Source organism: Bos grunniens, chromosome 10 (genome assembly GCF_055505025.1).
Source record: "Bos grunniens cultivar Pamir isolate PY7600 chromosome 10, Bosgru_T2T1.0, whole genome shotgun sequence".
NCBI lineage: Eukaryota > Metazoa > Chordata > Mammalia > Artiodactyla > Bovidae > Bos > Bos grunniens.
The window spans coordinates 19264702-19282167 of NC_141174.1; the positions used below are offsets into that span (position 1 = coordinate 19264702).

At 46.2% G+C, this 17466-nt stretch overlaps 1 protein-coding gene across 9 annotated transcripts in view; it reads left to right on the plus strand.

The window, feature by feature from the left end:
- The window catches only part of DPF3 (double PHD fingers 3), a 285381-nt gene extending 271091 nt beyond the window's left edge, over positions 1-14290 (plus strand). For 4 of the 9 annotated variants that reach the window (XM_086319922.1, XM_086319930.1, XM_086319917.1 and 1 more), the window contains 3 exons: positions 2505-2617; positions 11050-11131; positions 11662-14290. In XM_086319922.1, the coding sequence (XP_086176048.1) occupies positions 2505-2617; positions 11050-11131; positions 11662-11732 (266 nt within the window). In that variant the 3' untranslated portion in view covers positions 11733-14290. Of the gene's footprint in view, positions 1-2504; positions 2836-11049; positions 11132-11661 lie in introns of those variants that run through there. The other 5 variants (XR_015134063.1, XR_015134061.1, XM_086319919.1 and 2 more) reach the window with 4 other exon arrangements.
- Positions 14291-17466: the final 3176 nt, after the last annotated feature.

Consider the following 17466-nt stretch of genomic DNA (forward strand, 5'->3'; position numbering starts at 1 on the left):
TATAGCTGATTCACTTTACTGTACAGCAGAAACTAACACAACAATGTAAAACAATACTCCAATAAAATTTTTTAAAAAATGAAAAATCTAATAATCTTAGAAAAACGCACAGAGTAATCTAGTCACTGCCTTGCCCAAAGGCTTAAATGTTTTAAAGCCCCAAATCCTTAATGAGGGGCACAACGTGCCCGGGTAGTCTGACTCTAGCTCGTCTCCGGGTGCTTCTCATCCGCCTCCCCTCCTGCTTCGCTTGTGAGCCTCTGCCTACTGGCTTTTCCCTTCCTTTGAGTTTGCCCAGTTCCTCCATGGCTCAGTGCCCTGCCCCTCCATGCACCATCCTCCACACACGGAATCCTCTCCCTCACCCATCCAGCTAATCTCCTCATCTGCCAGGTGTCAACTCCAAGATCTTTCTCAGAGAAGGTTTCCTTGACATCTCAGACTAGATACGAACCTCCTGTGATTTTTCATTGCCACTTATGATTTTCCTTCATGGCACTTATCACACAGCTGTAAGTAAATAGGTATGTGTGTAGTTTATTAATTTGAGTTCTCTCTGATCAGACTAGAGGGATCTGGAGGTAGGGATGTGTGTGGTCTTGCTCACCAGTGTATCTTTTCTGTCTGGGACCGTGACTGCTCTAGCAGATGTCCAATAAATCCTTGTTCATGAAGCTGGCTGGGTGTGGCTGGGTGTGCACTGAGGTTGTGGAACTGGGCAATGACAACCTGCTAATCTAGGTATCTGCTCCATGAATTAATCATCAAACTTCCTGGGTGTCCAAACATGGGCATCTCTGGCACAGACCACTCAGAATCTCAAGCTGGTATATTCTCTCCTATTCCCATCCCACTACTCCGTGTGAGAGAGCGGGGTAGGGAACAACCCTGGCCAGCATCCTTAGATTTTTGAGAAGCCATCAGATATCATCTGGATGTTCATCCAATCTTTTAATGTAAGGTCTCTCTCCCCTGGGTCACTGGTATGGTGTTGCTTTGAGCAAGTTATCGGTTCAGAGCCTTGGGGGTTTCTACCTTGGATGGCCTCTGAGAAGTCCTAGAAAAGCTTTTAGGCTCCTCCCCACCTCAATGTTCCCACCTGCTGTTTGTGAAGTGTCCCCAGCTTCCCTCAACACGAGTCTCCACTCTCACTCTCAGAGATAGCTCGGTGTGGTGTGTGTCGCTGGGGCCCCAGATCTGAAGGGTTTGTCTGTTGACTGAATGGACAGAATGTCCCCCAAAGGACCATGATGGAACCAGCTTTGTGAGAATATAGAAAAGGGGAAATGGGGGTCTCCTGCTGAGTTGTGACTTTGCCAAGGAGTGGTGTTACCATGTAGATCTTGATTCTCTGTGGGGGACACTGGGTTGGTAGAACTGCCTCTAACTGGAGGCCCATCTATACTCTTCTCCTTTGGAACCTTACAATCCTTCATGTGATAGAGGCCAAGCAATTCATGATATGGTGGATTTGGCAGAGTTGGAAGCTCTGGAGAAGGGTGAACCCCCAGCAATAGGCAAACTGTCCATTCTTTTGTGACAGTGTCTGTAACAGGCTTCACCCTGAGTGTTCTGCCTTCTGATTCACAACCCTGAGTGACCTGGGGACCTCTTCCAGTTTTCCCGTCCCTGTCAAACAGAAGGTCAAAGGCTTCGCATTCTGGGGCTCACAGTTGTTCTCTCGCTGCTGGCCTCTGTCTTTTGGGTGAGCTGTAACTGAGGGTAGAGCTCAGCCCTGCAGGCCAAGCCTCTGGTGTAGGACCACTGGGGCTGGGGCTCTAAGGTCACATTAATGTCCTTCCCTGCTCTTGCTATTGGCTTGGCTGACATGATATTTGGGATGAAGAGAAGAGTTCAGGACAGACCTGGACATCCTTGCAACGATGCTCTACTTTTCCAGCCTCCCTGCTCTTCCTGTGCAGGGTGTGGACTTCTGCTGGTCCCCTGGTCGTGGGCACGGAGGGACACTTTAGGTGGCAGTGCAGAGCCTTCCAGTGCCCCTGAGCTCTGTCCCTGGGAGGCTCACACGCTCTCTCTGGTCTCTTCCCCTGTACCCTGAGGCAGCATGAACAACTTTGCAGGTCAGAAGGATCAACTCCAAATAGCTCTTATGTTGCTGCCACCACAGCTGATGCTGGGGAGATGATGTTGCTGACTCTCATAGCATCGCCTTGTGCTGTGTGATTTCCTTTCTCATTCTCTATGATCACCACTTTCGGTCTTCATCACCTGGTTACACCTCTGGGGGGACGCGGCTCTTAGGGCAAGAGGACTTGGGTGACATCTCCCCCCAGCAAAGGGTTAATCCTCACTCCTCTCTTTGGGCATTGATCTACTGTAACTGTGGGTGGTGGTGAAGAAGGCGGGTAGGGTCCCGTCCAGGCCCCCAGTTTGCTTCCCAACACATGCTACCCCACCCTCCCTCCAAGTGAGGCATAATGTTGTGTTGAGGGGGTGACAGGTCAGACCCCTGGCCTTAATGCTGCCATTTCTGCTTCCTCCAGGTCACCCCACCTGCCTGCAGTTCACCCTGAACATGACCGAGGCTGTCAAGACCTACAAGTGGCAGTGCATAGAATGCAAGTCCTGCATCCTCTGTGGGACCTCGGAGAATGATGTGAGTGTGGGTTTCCCACATGGGAGGGGAAATCCAAGGGGCTGGGAGTCCTGTGAGGATGGAGAGGAAGGTGGGATTCTCATCCCTGGGCTCCTGGGGAAAATATCCATCAGGACCCTTCCCCCCTTGACTTTTGCCTTGAGGACCCTTGGGACCCTTGTGCGACAATGACCTTGGCTACTCTTTGTGCCTTTAGAAACAGGTGCAGGAGGTAATGGCCAGAGACTGCCTTGCTGGCCTTTAGCCCTGAAGGGGTCAATGGTAGACAATGGTGCCCATCGCTTACTGTTGGGATGTGCTTGGGTTTTTACACCACGTTCTGGAATGTGTCATGTCATTTGGTCTAAATATTAAGCATAATAAATGCAGAATTAAAAAACACACTTTTTTATGGAAAATTTCAAACATATACAAAGATAGAAAAGATAATGAGACTTGTGTACCCCATCACCAGCTTCAACAATGATCAGTACATGTCCACTCTTATATTGTAAATGTTGCCACCTCTTTTGCATGAAATCATAATGCTAGTCATAATATCATTTCACCTGACAATATTCCATACATATCTCAAAAAGATAAAGACTACTTTTTAAAAGATTGTGAATATAATTTTTACAAGTTGAAAACATATAAGGATTTACTTTTTAACAAAAATAACCAAAATATTAGCATAGATTTAAGAAATCAATAATTAATATAATCAAACATCCAGTCAATATTTCTATTGCCTTGATTGTCTTAAACATTGTCTTAATTATCTTAAATTGTTTCCAAATGTTTTTATTATGGTTTATTTGAATTGGGATTCAAATAAGGCCCATGCATTGCCAGTTAATTGGTATGTCTTTAAAGTTTCTTTTAATACAAAGGGTTTCCCTTCAGTTTGCTCTTTTTTCCCCCTTTGATTTTTTTGTTAAATAAATCAGTTTACTTGTTCAATAGAGTTTCCCGTGATTTTATTTTACTGACTGTATTCCTATGGTGGTGTCTGACATTTTCTTCTGTCTCTTTTGTTTCTTGTACGATGGTGCTTAGAGCTAGAGGCTTCATCACATCCAGGTTCTCTCTTTTTCTCTGCCTCTTTAGTATATAAAAATAGTAAGACTACTTAATAAACAGTGGTGTATACTTTCATCACGAGGTACGTAATACCTGGTATCTCTCTTTTTGTGAAGGTAGCAACTGTTGGTGATCTTCAAACATTGACTATTTTATTCGTTCAGTTCAGTTCAGTCACTCCGTCGTGTCCGAGTGAATTGTAGCACGCCAGGCCTCCCTGTCTATCACCAACTCCTGGAGTTCACCCAAGCTCATGTCCATCGAGTTGGTGATGCCATCCAGCCATCTCATCCTCTGTTGTCCCCTTCTCCTCCTGCCCTCAATCCCTCCCAGCATCAGAGTCTTTTCCAATGAGTCAACTCTTTGCATGAGGGCCAAAGTATTGGAGTTTCAGCTTTAGCATCAGTCCTTCCAAAGAACACCCAGGACTGATCTCCTTTAGAATGGACTGGTTGGATCTCCTTGCAGTCCAAGGGACTCTCAAGAGTCTTCTCCAACACCACAGTTCAAAAGCATCAATTCTTCAGCGCTCAGCTTTCTTCACAGTCCAACTTTCACATCCATACATGACCACTGGAAAAACCATAGCCTTGACTAGAAGGACCTTTGTTGGCAAAGTAATGTCTCTGCTTTTCAATATGCTATCTAGGCTGGTCATAACTTTCCTTGCAAGGACTAAGCGTCTTTTAATTTCATGGCTGCAGTCATCATCTGCAGTGATTTTGGAGCCCAAAAGTATAAAGTCTGACACGGTTTCCCCATCTATTTCCCATGAAGTGATGGGACCAGATGCCATGATCTTCGTTTTCTCAATGTTGAGCTTTAAGCCAACTTTTTCACTCTCCACTTTCACTTTCATCAAGAGGTTTTTTAGTTCCTCTTCACTTTCTGCCATAAGGGTGGTGTCATCTGCATATCTGAGGTTATTGATATTTCTCCTGGCAATCCTGATTCCAGCTTGTGCTTCATCCAGCCCAGCGTTTCTCATGATGTACTCTGCATATAAATTAAATAAGCAGGGTGACAATATACAGCCTTGACGTACTCCTTTTCCTATTTGGAACCAGTCTGTTGTTCCATGTCCAGTTCTAACTGTTGCTTCCTGACCTGCATATAGGTTTCTCAAGAGGCAGGTCAGGTGGTCTGGTATTCCCATCTCTTTCAGAATTTTCCACAGTTTATTGTGATCCACACAGTCAAAGGCTTTGGCATAGTCAATAAAGCAGAAATAGATGTTTTTCTAGAACTCTCTTCCTTTTTCGATGATCCAGTGGATGTTGGCAGTTTGATTTCTGGCTCCTCTGCCTTTTCTAAAACCAGCTTGAACATCAGGAAGTTCACGGTTCATGTATTGCTGAAGCCTGGCTTGGAGAATTTTGAGCATTACTTTCCTAGAGTGTGAGATGAGTGCAATTGTGTGTTAGTTTGAGCATTCTTTGGCATTGCCTTTCTTTGGGATTGGAATGAAAACTGACCTTTTCCAGTCCTATGGCCACTGCTGAGTTTTTCAAATTTGCTGGCATATTGAGTGCAGCACTTTCACAGCATCATCTTTCAGGATTTGAAAGAGCTCAACTGGAATTCCATCACCTCCACTAGATTTGTTCGTAGTGATGCTTTCTAAGGCCCAGTTGACTTCACATTCCAGGATGTTTGGCTCTAGGTGAGTGATCACAGCATCGTGGTTATCTGGGTCATGAAGATCCTTTTTGTATAGTTCTTCTCTGTATTCTTGCCACCTCTTTTTAGTATCTTCTGCTTCTGTTAGGTCCATACCATTTCTGTCCTTTATCGAGCCCATCTTTGCATGAAATATTCCCTTCGTATCTCTAATTTTCTTGAAGAGATCTCTAGTCTTTCCCATTCTGTTATTTACCTTTATTTCTTTGCATTAATTGCTGAGGAAGGGTTTCTTACCTTTCCTTGCTATTCTTTGGAACTCTGCATTCAGATGCTTATATCTCTCCTTCTCTCCTTTGCTTTTCACTTCTCTTCTTTTCACAGCTATTTGTAAGGCCTCCCCAGATAGCCATTTTATTAAGGATTGTAAATAGTGATATTCTTAATCTATGATTTCTTCTTCTTTGTTTAATAGCTGGAGTAATTCTATAAAGAGAAACTTCCAAGCCTTGTATTTGGTTACCCTCAGCTATAGATTATTTAGAAAAAGCAGGATAAACACTTGATTCTTTTCCTTCATCAGTTTTCAAAATAAGGGAGTGGATTCAACACCTATTCATGATCACAATACTCAAGAAAATAGAAATTGTGGGATACTTTCTTAACATGATAAATTTTTCATATCTTAGAACTAAAGCCATTATCTTATTTAATAGAGAAATGCTAGAGGCATTTCTAAGATCAGGAACCAGGTAAGGATGCCCACTAATGCTATTACTACTCATTACTCTAGAGATATTAGCTAATGCAACTAGGTAAGAGATAAAAATAAGTACAATAAGTACTTGAGATAACAATAAGTAACAATAAGAATGGTAACAAATTAGAAAGTTTTTCTCTATTTCATAAACTATGATAGTATATCCGGGAAGCTCTAGAGAATCAACAATAAAGCTAACTCAAACATTAAAGGTAACAATATATAGAATTATCATACAGAAATTAATAGCCCTCATATGCACAAATAATAACATTATTTGTGTTAGAAGACATTATGGTAGAGAAGCTCCACTTACAAAAGCAAAAAAGGAGAAATATTTAGAAATAAACTTAGCTGTAAGTACATAAGACCTAAATAAAGAAAAATTTTAAATGCTTTTGAAAAGACATAGAAATAGATTTGAACAAATGAAGACGTGGTATGATCTCGGAGAAGGCAATGGCACCCCACTCCAGTACTCTTGCCTAGAAAATCCCATGGACGGAGGAGTCTGGAAGGCTGCAGTCCACGGGGTCGCAAAGAGTCAGACATGACTGAGCGACTTCACTTTCTCTTTTCACTTTCATGCATTGGAGAAGGAAATGGCAACCCACACCAGTGTTCTTGCCTGGAGAATCCCAGGGACGGGGGAGACTGGTGGGCTGCCGTCTATGGGGTTGCACAGAGTCGGACACGACTGAAGTGACTTACCTTTCCTTACGATCTTGGAAAGAATGAAGCCTCAAATTGTAAAGATTTCAGTTCTTCCTAAGTTAATTTATAAATTTGATTTAAACCCAATAAATTCATCAACATGCTTTTTAATGGAACTAGACAAGTTGATTCTAAAATTCATGTGGAAAAAATGCAAGATTAGCCAATGAAACACTGAAAGACAACAAATTATGAAGGGAGTCTACCCCTACCAGACATTAAAACACACTATAATGCCTCTGAGATTAAAACAATATGGACAAAAAGACCAGTGGAATGGAATAGAAAACCCACAAATCAACCCAATTACATATGGACATTTAGTGTAAGATAAAAGTCTGGTATTCCCAGTGGCTCAGATGGTAAAGAATCTGCCTGCAATGTGGGAGATCCAGGTTTGATCCCTGGGTTGGGAATACCTGCTGGAGAAGGGAATGGCAACCCACTCCAGTATTCTTGCCTGGAGAATCCCATGGACAGAGGAACTCGCTGAGCTATAGTCCATGGGGTTACAAAGAGTTGGACACAACTGAGCAGCTAACACACTAACACACACACACAAAAGTTGTATCTAAAATTATTGGATCAAAGATAGACATTTTCATGAATGGTACTGGGACAATAGGATGACCATTTGGGAAAAGATAAAATTAGGTCCATATCTTGTGTAATACAGAATAGCAGTCTTCATGTGAACTGGGGATATACATATAAAAAGTAAAACCATATTAGTATCAGAAGAAAACATGGATGAATTCTTCTCTAATCTAAATATAAGGTGAGATTTTCTGTGATTCAGAATTCGCTAGGAATAAAAGAGAATGTTGACAAATCTGACCACATAAACATCTGCATACTAAAAAACAGAATAACATAAATAGATTACTGACAAACTGGGAGAAAATATTTGCAGCATATACTACAGATAAAGGAGGCAACATATTATACATAAAGGACCCTTAATGTTTGAAGGGCAAAGGATCATAAACTTGATAGAAAATGGGGAAAATGTGAAAGATAGTTCACAAAAGATATAAAAATGACCCTTACACATGTGGGGAAAAATGGTTTGAACACATTCATAATTAAAGAAATTTAACTGTAAACAAAATTGAGATATCCTTTCTTACCCATAAAATTAGGGGAAAAAAGTATGACAGTATATTCTGTTGATGAAGTTGTGGGAAAGCTGGCACCCTTATGCATTGTCAGCCGGAAGACAAAGTGGTACCACCCTCTGTCCTACCAGTACCGAACACAACCACCATGCACTTACCTTTCGACTGGGCTGTCTCACCTATCCTATCCTAAAGATACACCCATAACACTGTGAAAACACCCATATGCATAAGGTTCTTCACATTGCTTATATTTGTAAGATATTGGAAATGACCTGAATGCTCATACACAGTATGAGTGGATAAAGGATGGCACAATGAAGTACTGTAAAGCGAAAACAACATAAGAGCATCTTTATGAATTAATATGGAGTGACTTCCAGGATATATTGTTAAATAAAAAAGCAAAGTAAAAATATTATCTATAGCACATGGCCATTTTTGTAAGAAAGGCATAAGAAAATATACATATATCTTTTTAACTGTGTAAGAGAAATAGAAGAAGGATAAAGAAACTAGAGAGACTGGTTATTGTCAGAGTGACTGGTTATTGTCAGAGTGGGTGGGAATGTACATCCCAGAAAAGGATTCCCATTCTACTGGAACTGTAGCCATACGTGAATTCTTGTTCTTAAATACTTAGAACTGTAGCCATACATGAATTCTAGTTCTTAAATACTTAGGAGCAAGAAACCCTTAAAATGTGTTTCTCATGGGGGATAGCATGGGCTGGGTTTTTTTTTTTTTTGTAATATTGGCAGGCAGTTATCTGAGAAGCAAATGGAAAAGAAGAGATTATGGTGCTAGACAATTATCAACCTATGAATGATACATTTAAACCTACAGATACCTTGGTTTCCCTTTGAGAAAGTCTAAACCAGGATATCCTGTCTTCTTATAAAAGTAGGAGTTGTCAGTGTATTTCAGATATTAGTAATATTGTTTCTTGTCTCTCCCTGTTTCTTGTCCCTCTTCTAACTTGTTTTCCCTCATATCATCCCTAAATCATATTGCAATTTAGCTTACTTGAGTTCTGACAATAATGGTGTAACCCTTGGAATAGATTCTCATTTTCATCCTACATTTCCAACTGCTGCTTCCTAGCCTCTTTTTTGTCTGCCTGTCCTTAACTTTGGTGTTCCCCAAGCCTCTACTCTTGATCTTCTCCTCAGTAACTTTTTTGAGTTCTTGGTTTTTCAGAAAATTCAATGAAAGCTATGGATTTACTTTTTCCTTAGAAAAATCTACATTTGGACTTATATGCAAAATTGTACTTTTAATTTCAAGAAGTTCATGGATACCTCTCCATGAGCACAAGTTCAAAAACATCTGCTTTCACATACTCTGGGCTTCCTCTCCCAAGACCTTAATTGCCATCTCATCACCAAAGACTCCCTAACCCATATCTCGTGCTCAGGCCTCTCTCCTGATCTCCAGCTGCCTTCAGGGCATCCTCACCAGGTGATCTGTAGATCTACAGAACATGTTTATAGCTGAAGTTGCCTTCTGCCTCCCACAGGCCTGCTCTTTTGCTCATGGCTTAATGGATGGCTACCTCATCTGGCTTGCTGACCAAGACCACAACCTAGGAGACACCCTTGATTTCTTCCTTTTCACTATCTACAGCTAATCAATGACTCTCAAATGGAAGCAGGCCCCTTTTCTCTCCCCTAACCCACAACCCTAGTTCAGACCATCATCATATGTTATCTCTTACCTGATGACTACAGTAGCCTCCTAAGTGGTCTTCCGGCCTCAAGAACCAATCTCTCTCCACCTGGGCATCTATTCTGATACAATAAGATACAGCAGCTAGTGAGATCTTTCTAAATTGCAAGTCTAACCATGTCACTCCTCTGTTGCTAACCCTTTGAAAGCTTCCCATTGTGTCCTATTGAAAGGTCTTAGCATGATAAAAAAAGAGATCTTTCATGGTCTCTCCTGCCTCACTGCTTGCTCACAGGGGTTTCCAACTTCTATATCTACTTTTTCCAGGATCTCTAAACTGGGGAAAGCCAAGGTGAGATTTGATACAAAACTTTGCAGACATTTTATAAGCCATCAAAGCAGACCCAAAGATAACTGAATAGAACAGGGCTGAACCTGGAGGATGGGGTCCAGGTCACAAACGCCTACGGAGTAGCTCCTATGCATGGAAGTTCTGAAGGAGATGTGGAGATGAGTAAGACAAGGTCTGCCCCAAGGGCTGTGCAACCTGTACAGGCATGGACAAAAGAGCCGTGTTCCAAACGGACTGTGTGCAGACATCTACCACATGCCAGGCTTGGCAGCATAAAGTGCAGTTAAATGTCATAAGAAAGCTAAAGTACATGAGGATGCAAGAGGGGTCAGAGAACTTCCATTTGAGTAGATTAGTGAAGTTTTTGTAGCAGAGAAGTGTTTGAAGACTTGAAGGGTGGTTAGGGAATAGTCCAGAAGAGAAGGGGCCAGGGACTGGGAGAGCCTTCAAACAGAGAGAACTACATGAGCAAAGATGTCAACTGCGTCCTTGGAAGTTAACCACCGTGCCGGAAAGGCCTATTCTCATCTGGTCTCCAACCTCCAGCCTCCAAGGAGGCTTTTAGGAGCTGACAGGTGGCATAATATCACTTGCATTTCTCTGGTAATGAAACCCTGAAAAGGTTCTGAGGTGTTATGGATGTTACAAGCAAGTATGCTGCCCATTTCATAAATGGAAAGAGTGAGGTCCAGAGCAACTAAGATTTACAAACATTTAAAGTACTGTCTATTCACTAGGCAAATATCCTGAGGAATACAGAAATGCATTAAATTAATTTTCTATCCTTATGGAGGCAGAATTGTTGGTGATGTGAGTTCAGAAGCATAAAGAATCCCTTTAGGCTTGGATGTGAGATGGTGGGCTAGGGGGGATTCTTGGAGGAGGAATGATTTGAAGAGAACACTTACGTGGGAGTAGGGTTTGCGTAGTTCAGAAGACAGATGGGGGAATTCCAGGTGTGGGCAAAGCACGTGGCTGTTCAGAGGGAAGCAAGGACTCCAAATGGGGCTGGGAAATGGGTATCCAGGGAACTTGATTAATGGAAATAAGCTGGTGGCATAGGCCACTGGGGCCAGAAAAATAATTAACCTAAATAATTCCATATTTCTTCCTCTCCTTCTACTCTGTGTTCCACCAGGACCAGCTACTCTTCTGCGATGACTGTGACCGTGGCTACCACATGTACTGTTTAAATCCCCCCGTGGCTGAGCCCCCAGAAGGTAATAATGATGAGATCACCAATAACAATAACAGCTACTTCTACCACTTCCTGAGCCCTCACTAAAGTGCAGGCCTTGTGCTAAGGGCTTCACATATCTTGTCTCATTTAATTGTCATAACCTTTCGAAGTAGGTATGACCACTCCCATTTTACAGATCATGCAACTGAGGCCCAGTTCAACCAGCTGAAATTCCAGCTTGAAGGCCAAGGAGATGTTTCCCTGGCTTATGACTGAGATGGTGGAAGAGGTGTGAGTTTCTAGGGGAAACTGGTCCAGACCCGGTGATGCTGGTTAAGAGGCACAACCGAGGAAGCAGGGTCTTCACTGCTGTTCAGCCAATCTCTGTGCACTATTTTCTGAGCAGTGTTGTTCTGCTGAGCGACAGACTTCAGCACGTTTTTGGAACTGGGACTAGGTCTCTGGATCATGAAAATCAAAATAAAATGGGGCTGATAAAAAGTTTAGGGCCAAGGGGCGGGGCTTGAGGCTTGGGGAGAGGCTGCTTGTAATGCCATCTTTTTCTTGTAGGGAGCTGGAGCTGCCACTTATGCTGGGAGCTGCTCAAAGAAAAAGCCTCTGCCTTCGGCTGCCAGGCCTAGGGTCCCCGGTCACACATATAAGGTGACTTGCCATTGGAGAGGCTGAAGCAGAGCCCAGTTCAAACCCGATCAAGCCCCTACTCCCATATATCCAGACAGACCAACTGGAAGGAGGAATACCAATCAGTAACCACAGAGCATGCGGACACAGGGCATCAAGGGGCGAGGTGTCTGCTTACCTCCTATGTGCAGGTTTCCGTTCTTCAGCCAGCCCCCATCCCTTGTTTCTGCCAGAAAGATGGTAAATTCTTGAAGAATGATCTCAGCCACAGCCCTGTGGACCCTCCCTCACATTTATCCTAGCACCAGGCCCTCTCACTGGCTCCCCATTTTAAGGTCCCATTTTGTGACCACCCATCCCGTCAATCCTGTGTGGTTTGGTGTTTTGTAATATCTATCGTGTTCCAAGAAACCTTCACACAGCCTCCCTGCCCTCAGCTTCATCTTTCCATCCTGAACTCAGCAGAGGAACAAAGGGCTGCAGAGAAGTTTTTATTTATTACAAGCCTCCCTGGAAATTTCTAGACTCGGGACCTGGAGGCCATCTAGATGATGAAGCCCTGAAATCCCTCCTGGTACCCCCGTCTCTTTGAAGAAGAACTTTTTGCTGCTTTCTGCACCCCCAGCAGATATCCAGTGATATCAGTGACAGCCGGGGGGGGGGGTCTCTAGATGGTGCTGGGGAGGGTGGGGGAGGCCATGAGAGGTGGGTGCAAACGCCATGAAGGTACTTCTGAGGCCCTGTCACAGCCGATCAGTATTTGCTGTCCATCAGGAATGGCTTTGCCTGGGACCAGATTGTCAGAGCTAGGGCATCCTTGAAGAGAGACCGGCCACAGCGTAGGCGGAGCTCTGAAGAGGTCAAGACTCTGCCTTCCACTCGGTCTGGGTCTGGAGCTTTCCCAGGTGGACCAAGAACCCGGGAAGGTGAGTGAAGGCTGCCAGACCAAGAATCTGAGTGTTGGTCCTGAGGACTGCAGCTCTGAGAAACCCTTCAGTATTGACATGGCACCACGGATCCCTTTTCCCGAGTAACTCCTTCCTTCTGCATCGTGTACGTTTGCCATTGTCTGCTGAGACCCGACTCTGGGAGTTTTAGGATGGGGGAAGAAATGATGATTCCCTAAACAAATAACTGGGATGATGTGATTATTTATGACCAGGGTGACCATCACGCAGAACCTTCAGCTCGAGGGCTGCTCTTGCCTCCAAAGTCCCCAGTCCATGCTGGATTCTCCCTTTGAAAAAAAAAAATGTGTCGAGAAGAAAGAGGTGGGGAGGCACTCAGATGCTGAGAAGTCTGTGTTGGGAGTCAGCCCCGTGGGCTGGAGCAGGCCCGGCCACCTTTGAATCTCCGCAGCAGTGGCAACAGCAGCAGTACACAGTAACTGACACATTTCTGGAAAAATCATTTGCCCAAAGGGCAGGTCTCGGTGAGCCGGAGCCTCACGTGTGCTCAGCTTCCTTGAAATCAGCTCCATTTCTGTGGTCTGGCTGCTTACAACAAAGACCCAAGTTATTTTTAGAACTTCAGCTCCTGAAAAAAGCCCTCCAGAGGCCTGGAGGCTCCAGCCACTTGGGCCACCTCTGCCCGGCTGCGACCTTCTCGCCAGGATTTGGCAAGAGCCCTCCTTCCTGGCTAATTGCTCTTGGCCAGTGGACCCGGGGCAGCCTGGCGGGGAGCCAAGCTGTGTGGATCTCTCCCCGGGTCCTTTGCAGGGTGACCTGTGGCCAGAGGCGGAGGTCAGTCCCCTGCAGGGGCCCGCGGCCTTGGAGGGAGTTCCACGGGTACATAATGATCTCGTTTAAAGGGCTGACCAGATTGGATTTCCATCTTCCTCTGGAGGGATTTCCTTCCCCCTGTTGGTTGGTGCACCCGTTTTGGATTCTGGAGGCCCAGGGAGGGTTTGGGAAGCTGCCGTGTGGTCACACCATCATCCGTTTACCCAAGAGGGTCACATCAGAGGGCCGGATTTCTTCCCCTGACGGCCCTGGCTCTCTGTCCTCCCACAAAACCCAAAGTGGGCATCCTCAAAGAATGGTTATTGGTTTTGAAGAGTCACTTTGATTTAATTTTAGGAAAAAAGTCATCAAGCTGTTCACAAAAGCCACAAATGGCTTAAAAGCTTAAAAAAGCAAATCTGAAACCAAAACAGTGACCCTGCATGTGACAGACCCTCTTTGGAGAGTGTTCCCCACCTCAACACAGTTGATGGGTGGGGGGGAGGGGACTGTGTTCTTTCTCCAGACACGCTGGCTGCCACAGAAGCTATGAAGGTGTGATTGAGTCTTGCAGAGCAAGGAAGGTGCTGGAACCTTCCACAGGGGTGAGGGTGGCCAGGACTCTGCACTGAACATCAGGAAAGCCCAGAATTCCCTTTTCAGTTTCACTGCCTGCAGGATGGGCCCAATCCCTTCTTTCGAGACCTCAGTTTCCCCCATCTGGAAAATGGGGATGGCAAAGCCAGCTGATGAGATGGCACTTGCAGGATAATGCAAGCAAAAATCATGGTCACACTGATCACTTTGTGTATTGAAAAAAGGAAGGTGTTGGTCAACAACTGCTCTTTTTTTGAGCCCCAGAGAATGAGCTGGAATCGTGGGTGCATATGGATGCTCAGGGTTTTTGTTTTACCCCTGCCACTGAGTAGCTGTTTGACCCTGGGCAAAGGACTGAATGTCTCTGAACCTCAGTTTGCCCATCTGTGAAATGGAGATAATACGTGTCCTGCCTGTTCCATAGTGATATTGGGAGTCTTAAAAGGCATAATGTTATATAAGTCATCACTGGAAAGCTGGGCTTGTCAGGTGGGGACCCCCAAAAATGATTTTCACACCCACTTTCTCGTGTGAGTTAGCCAAGGTTAGACGCCTTCTTGGAATCGCCATTTTGACCAAAGGGGGTTTATGTTTTAAGGAACAGGCTGCCTGTGGTCAGGGTCACTAGGTCAAGCTGTGACAAGACTATTGTGACTGAGCATGGATCTGTGGTGAAAGGTGAGGATGCTGGGGCTGGGGATTTCAGAATGAAGATACTCCCTTCTATAAGGTCAGTGCAGCCTAGAACGGAGCTCTGACCTCTGGGGAGGGCCGTCATTCAGTTCAGTGTAACAGTCGCTTAAAAACTTTGGTTTTTAAAGCCCAGATCTGCTAGTTTCTAGCAGAAATGACTTGGGGAGATGGCTTAACCTCTCTGGGCCTCATGTTCCACATCTGAGAAGAGGGATCTGGCCTATCCAGCAGGGTTCTTTCAGGGACTAGAGGCAATGTTGCTGAAGATCCTGGCACGGGGCTTGGGTTCCTTGGTGGGGGGGCAGAGGGGGGGTCTCCCCTGCACCGTGGTAGCACCTGTCACTGCACAGAGGCCACCATGTGGAGGTAAGGATGCTGCTGCCCCTCAGCTCAAAGCCCAGGCACAGCCAGGGTGCCCTGGTTCAGCTTCACCCTGATGCTGTGGCTCCCGCTAGCCAGAGAGAAGGTGCAGCTGTGGGGTCCAAGCTGGAAGTTGAAACCCTCTGTTTCCTGTAGGTATTTTCAAAACGCTGCCTTTGGGGCCTGCAGCAAATCCAGTGCAGGCACCAGAGTGAGGAAATAGAGAGACAAGGCCCCTGGTGGGATGTTCACCTTCTGACTTTTTTTCTCAACCCCGCACTGACTCAGAGCCCCTGAGGCAGGAGCCAGCCAGTCCAAAGGCGCCCCTGCTCCTGTCAATGCCCCGGAGCCAGGTAGGAGGCCTGCACAGGCCTTGGGGGCAGCTGCTTCCCTGGACTTGGCTCAGTCTGTCTGCAACCAGGATAGCAAGCCCGTGGGAGGGAGGCCAGATTCCTTCGGAGCTGGGGAGGAGAGCAGGTTTAAGGTTGGGGGAGGGTTTGGCTTTCACAGTGATGGTTTCATGATACCCTGGAGAGTTTACGCTCATGCTGCATTTGAGTCTTTGTGCTTTGAACACAGCATGATTCCTTTATGCCCTTCCCTTTAAAAGTTCAGATATTTTAAGGAAGAAAAATGAGATGATTATTATTACTCTTCCTATAGGGGCAAATTTAAGAGATAGATCTATGCTCTTGAAGAAAAATTATGGGCACCCTTAGGCTTCCCGACTCAGAGAAGAGGGGCCTCTGGTATCTTCTTTGAGTCCTTGTGTAGGAGGTGAGGGGGGAGCCCTAAGGACCCCCTTCTCTGCCCCCTAGGAGGTTCTCAGTCCAAATGCAGGTGCTGGGACCACAGCCCCCTTCCTCTCTCACTCCCTGAACCCCCAGGCTCTCCCCTGCCACCCACTGTGGGCCCCTGCTCAAGGTGTGCCTGTGTCCCAACCTTCAGGAGACATGGCTTCCTGGGTCAGAGCTGAGTTCACACTCCTGATGGAGGTGCCCTGCTTGCCTCCTTTTCCGAGCTGGACACTGGTGTCACCTAGAGCAGGCTCACATCCCTGGAGAGGGAGGAAGAGGCGGCCCTGAGGAAGGAGTGGAAAGGGTCAAAGATTTTCACTTTAGGCAAAGTAAAATGAAGAGAATTGGGGCTGGGGGAGGGCCTTTGAGGAGGGGGCCAGAAACCTGGGTTCCCCTTAGGAAGAAATCCTGCACCCAAATAACTAGAAGGCATGGGAAGAAAGAGTCGTTATAACTCATTATTTTCTCCCTAAAGGCCTAAGATTCTGGTAACATGTTTTTTTGTTTGTTTATTTCCCCAAAGGCTCAACCTCTGTCAGTTCTGGACACCAAGCCGACTCTACCTTTTTTGAGACCCCCTGGCCTCTGGACCCCTGGGTTGGGGGTGGGGCGCTTCAGAGACCAAAGCAGGCAAGAGTGATGCCCTTCATCCAGCTGGAGGTGGGAGGTACAGTGGGTCTCCTGGTTGATCGCTGTGAATTTTCCCAACCCCATAGAAAAAGCATCCTTTGACACTCATTAGTGAGATGAGCTGCTGAGGTCCTCCTGGTCTGGATGGAAGGTGAGGCGTGGTGGAGAAAGCGGTGGTAGCAAAAGCCAGGCTGGGTCACTGCCTGCCACCCTGGGAGTGGAGGACTGCCAGGTGCGGCCTCCAGAGGCATCAGGCCCGGGAGGCCCTCCCTGACCCGGTCCCCAAGCCCAGCTGGCCAGCAGCTGGGACCCAAAGAAAGAGGGGACCTGGCCAGTCCTCCCCACCGCCCAGCAAGCTGGATGGGGTTCCTCTTCTTCCTGTTGTCTGCTTCCCCTTTTGAGGATCTTACTCCCATCCCCAAAAGGATGCTTTTGGTTTCCCCGTTAGCCCAGTCTCCCCTGGACACCAGGTGAGTCGGGAAGAGGGTGGAAGCACAGATGCTTTCGTTTGCCTCAGGCCTTCAGGTCTCCCCACCCAGCCCCATGGCCCTGCGGGTTTTCCTAGGTCTAACTGGTTAGTGGTCAGAGGCAGGGCTCTGCAGCTATCAGCGGGGTTATGACTCCCCCCTTCCCCCCTCCCCCCGTTCCTGAACATTCCCAGGGCTTGGGGATCTGGTCTCGATTCTCCACAGCCACCAGCCCCGGGTGTAGAAAGAGCAGAGCAGGTGGGTTAGTTCAGGGCCTTCCAGGGAACTTGAGGGGGCTTTGACCGTGGGGAGCTGGGTCCTTTCTAGGGAGGCGGGACAGCTGAGGTAATTGTTCTGGGAGGGAGGCCAAAGGGACAGGAAGCTGTCCTTGGGTGCCGCCCGCCCAGGTGCCCTGGCTGCGGGAGCAGGGCTGGCTGGCCTTTGAGCATCTCAGCAGCTGCTCGGGGC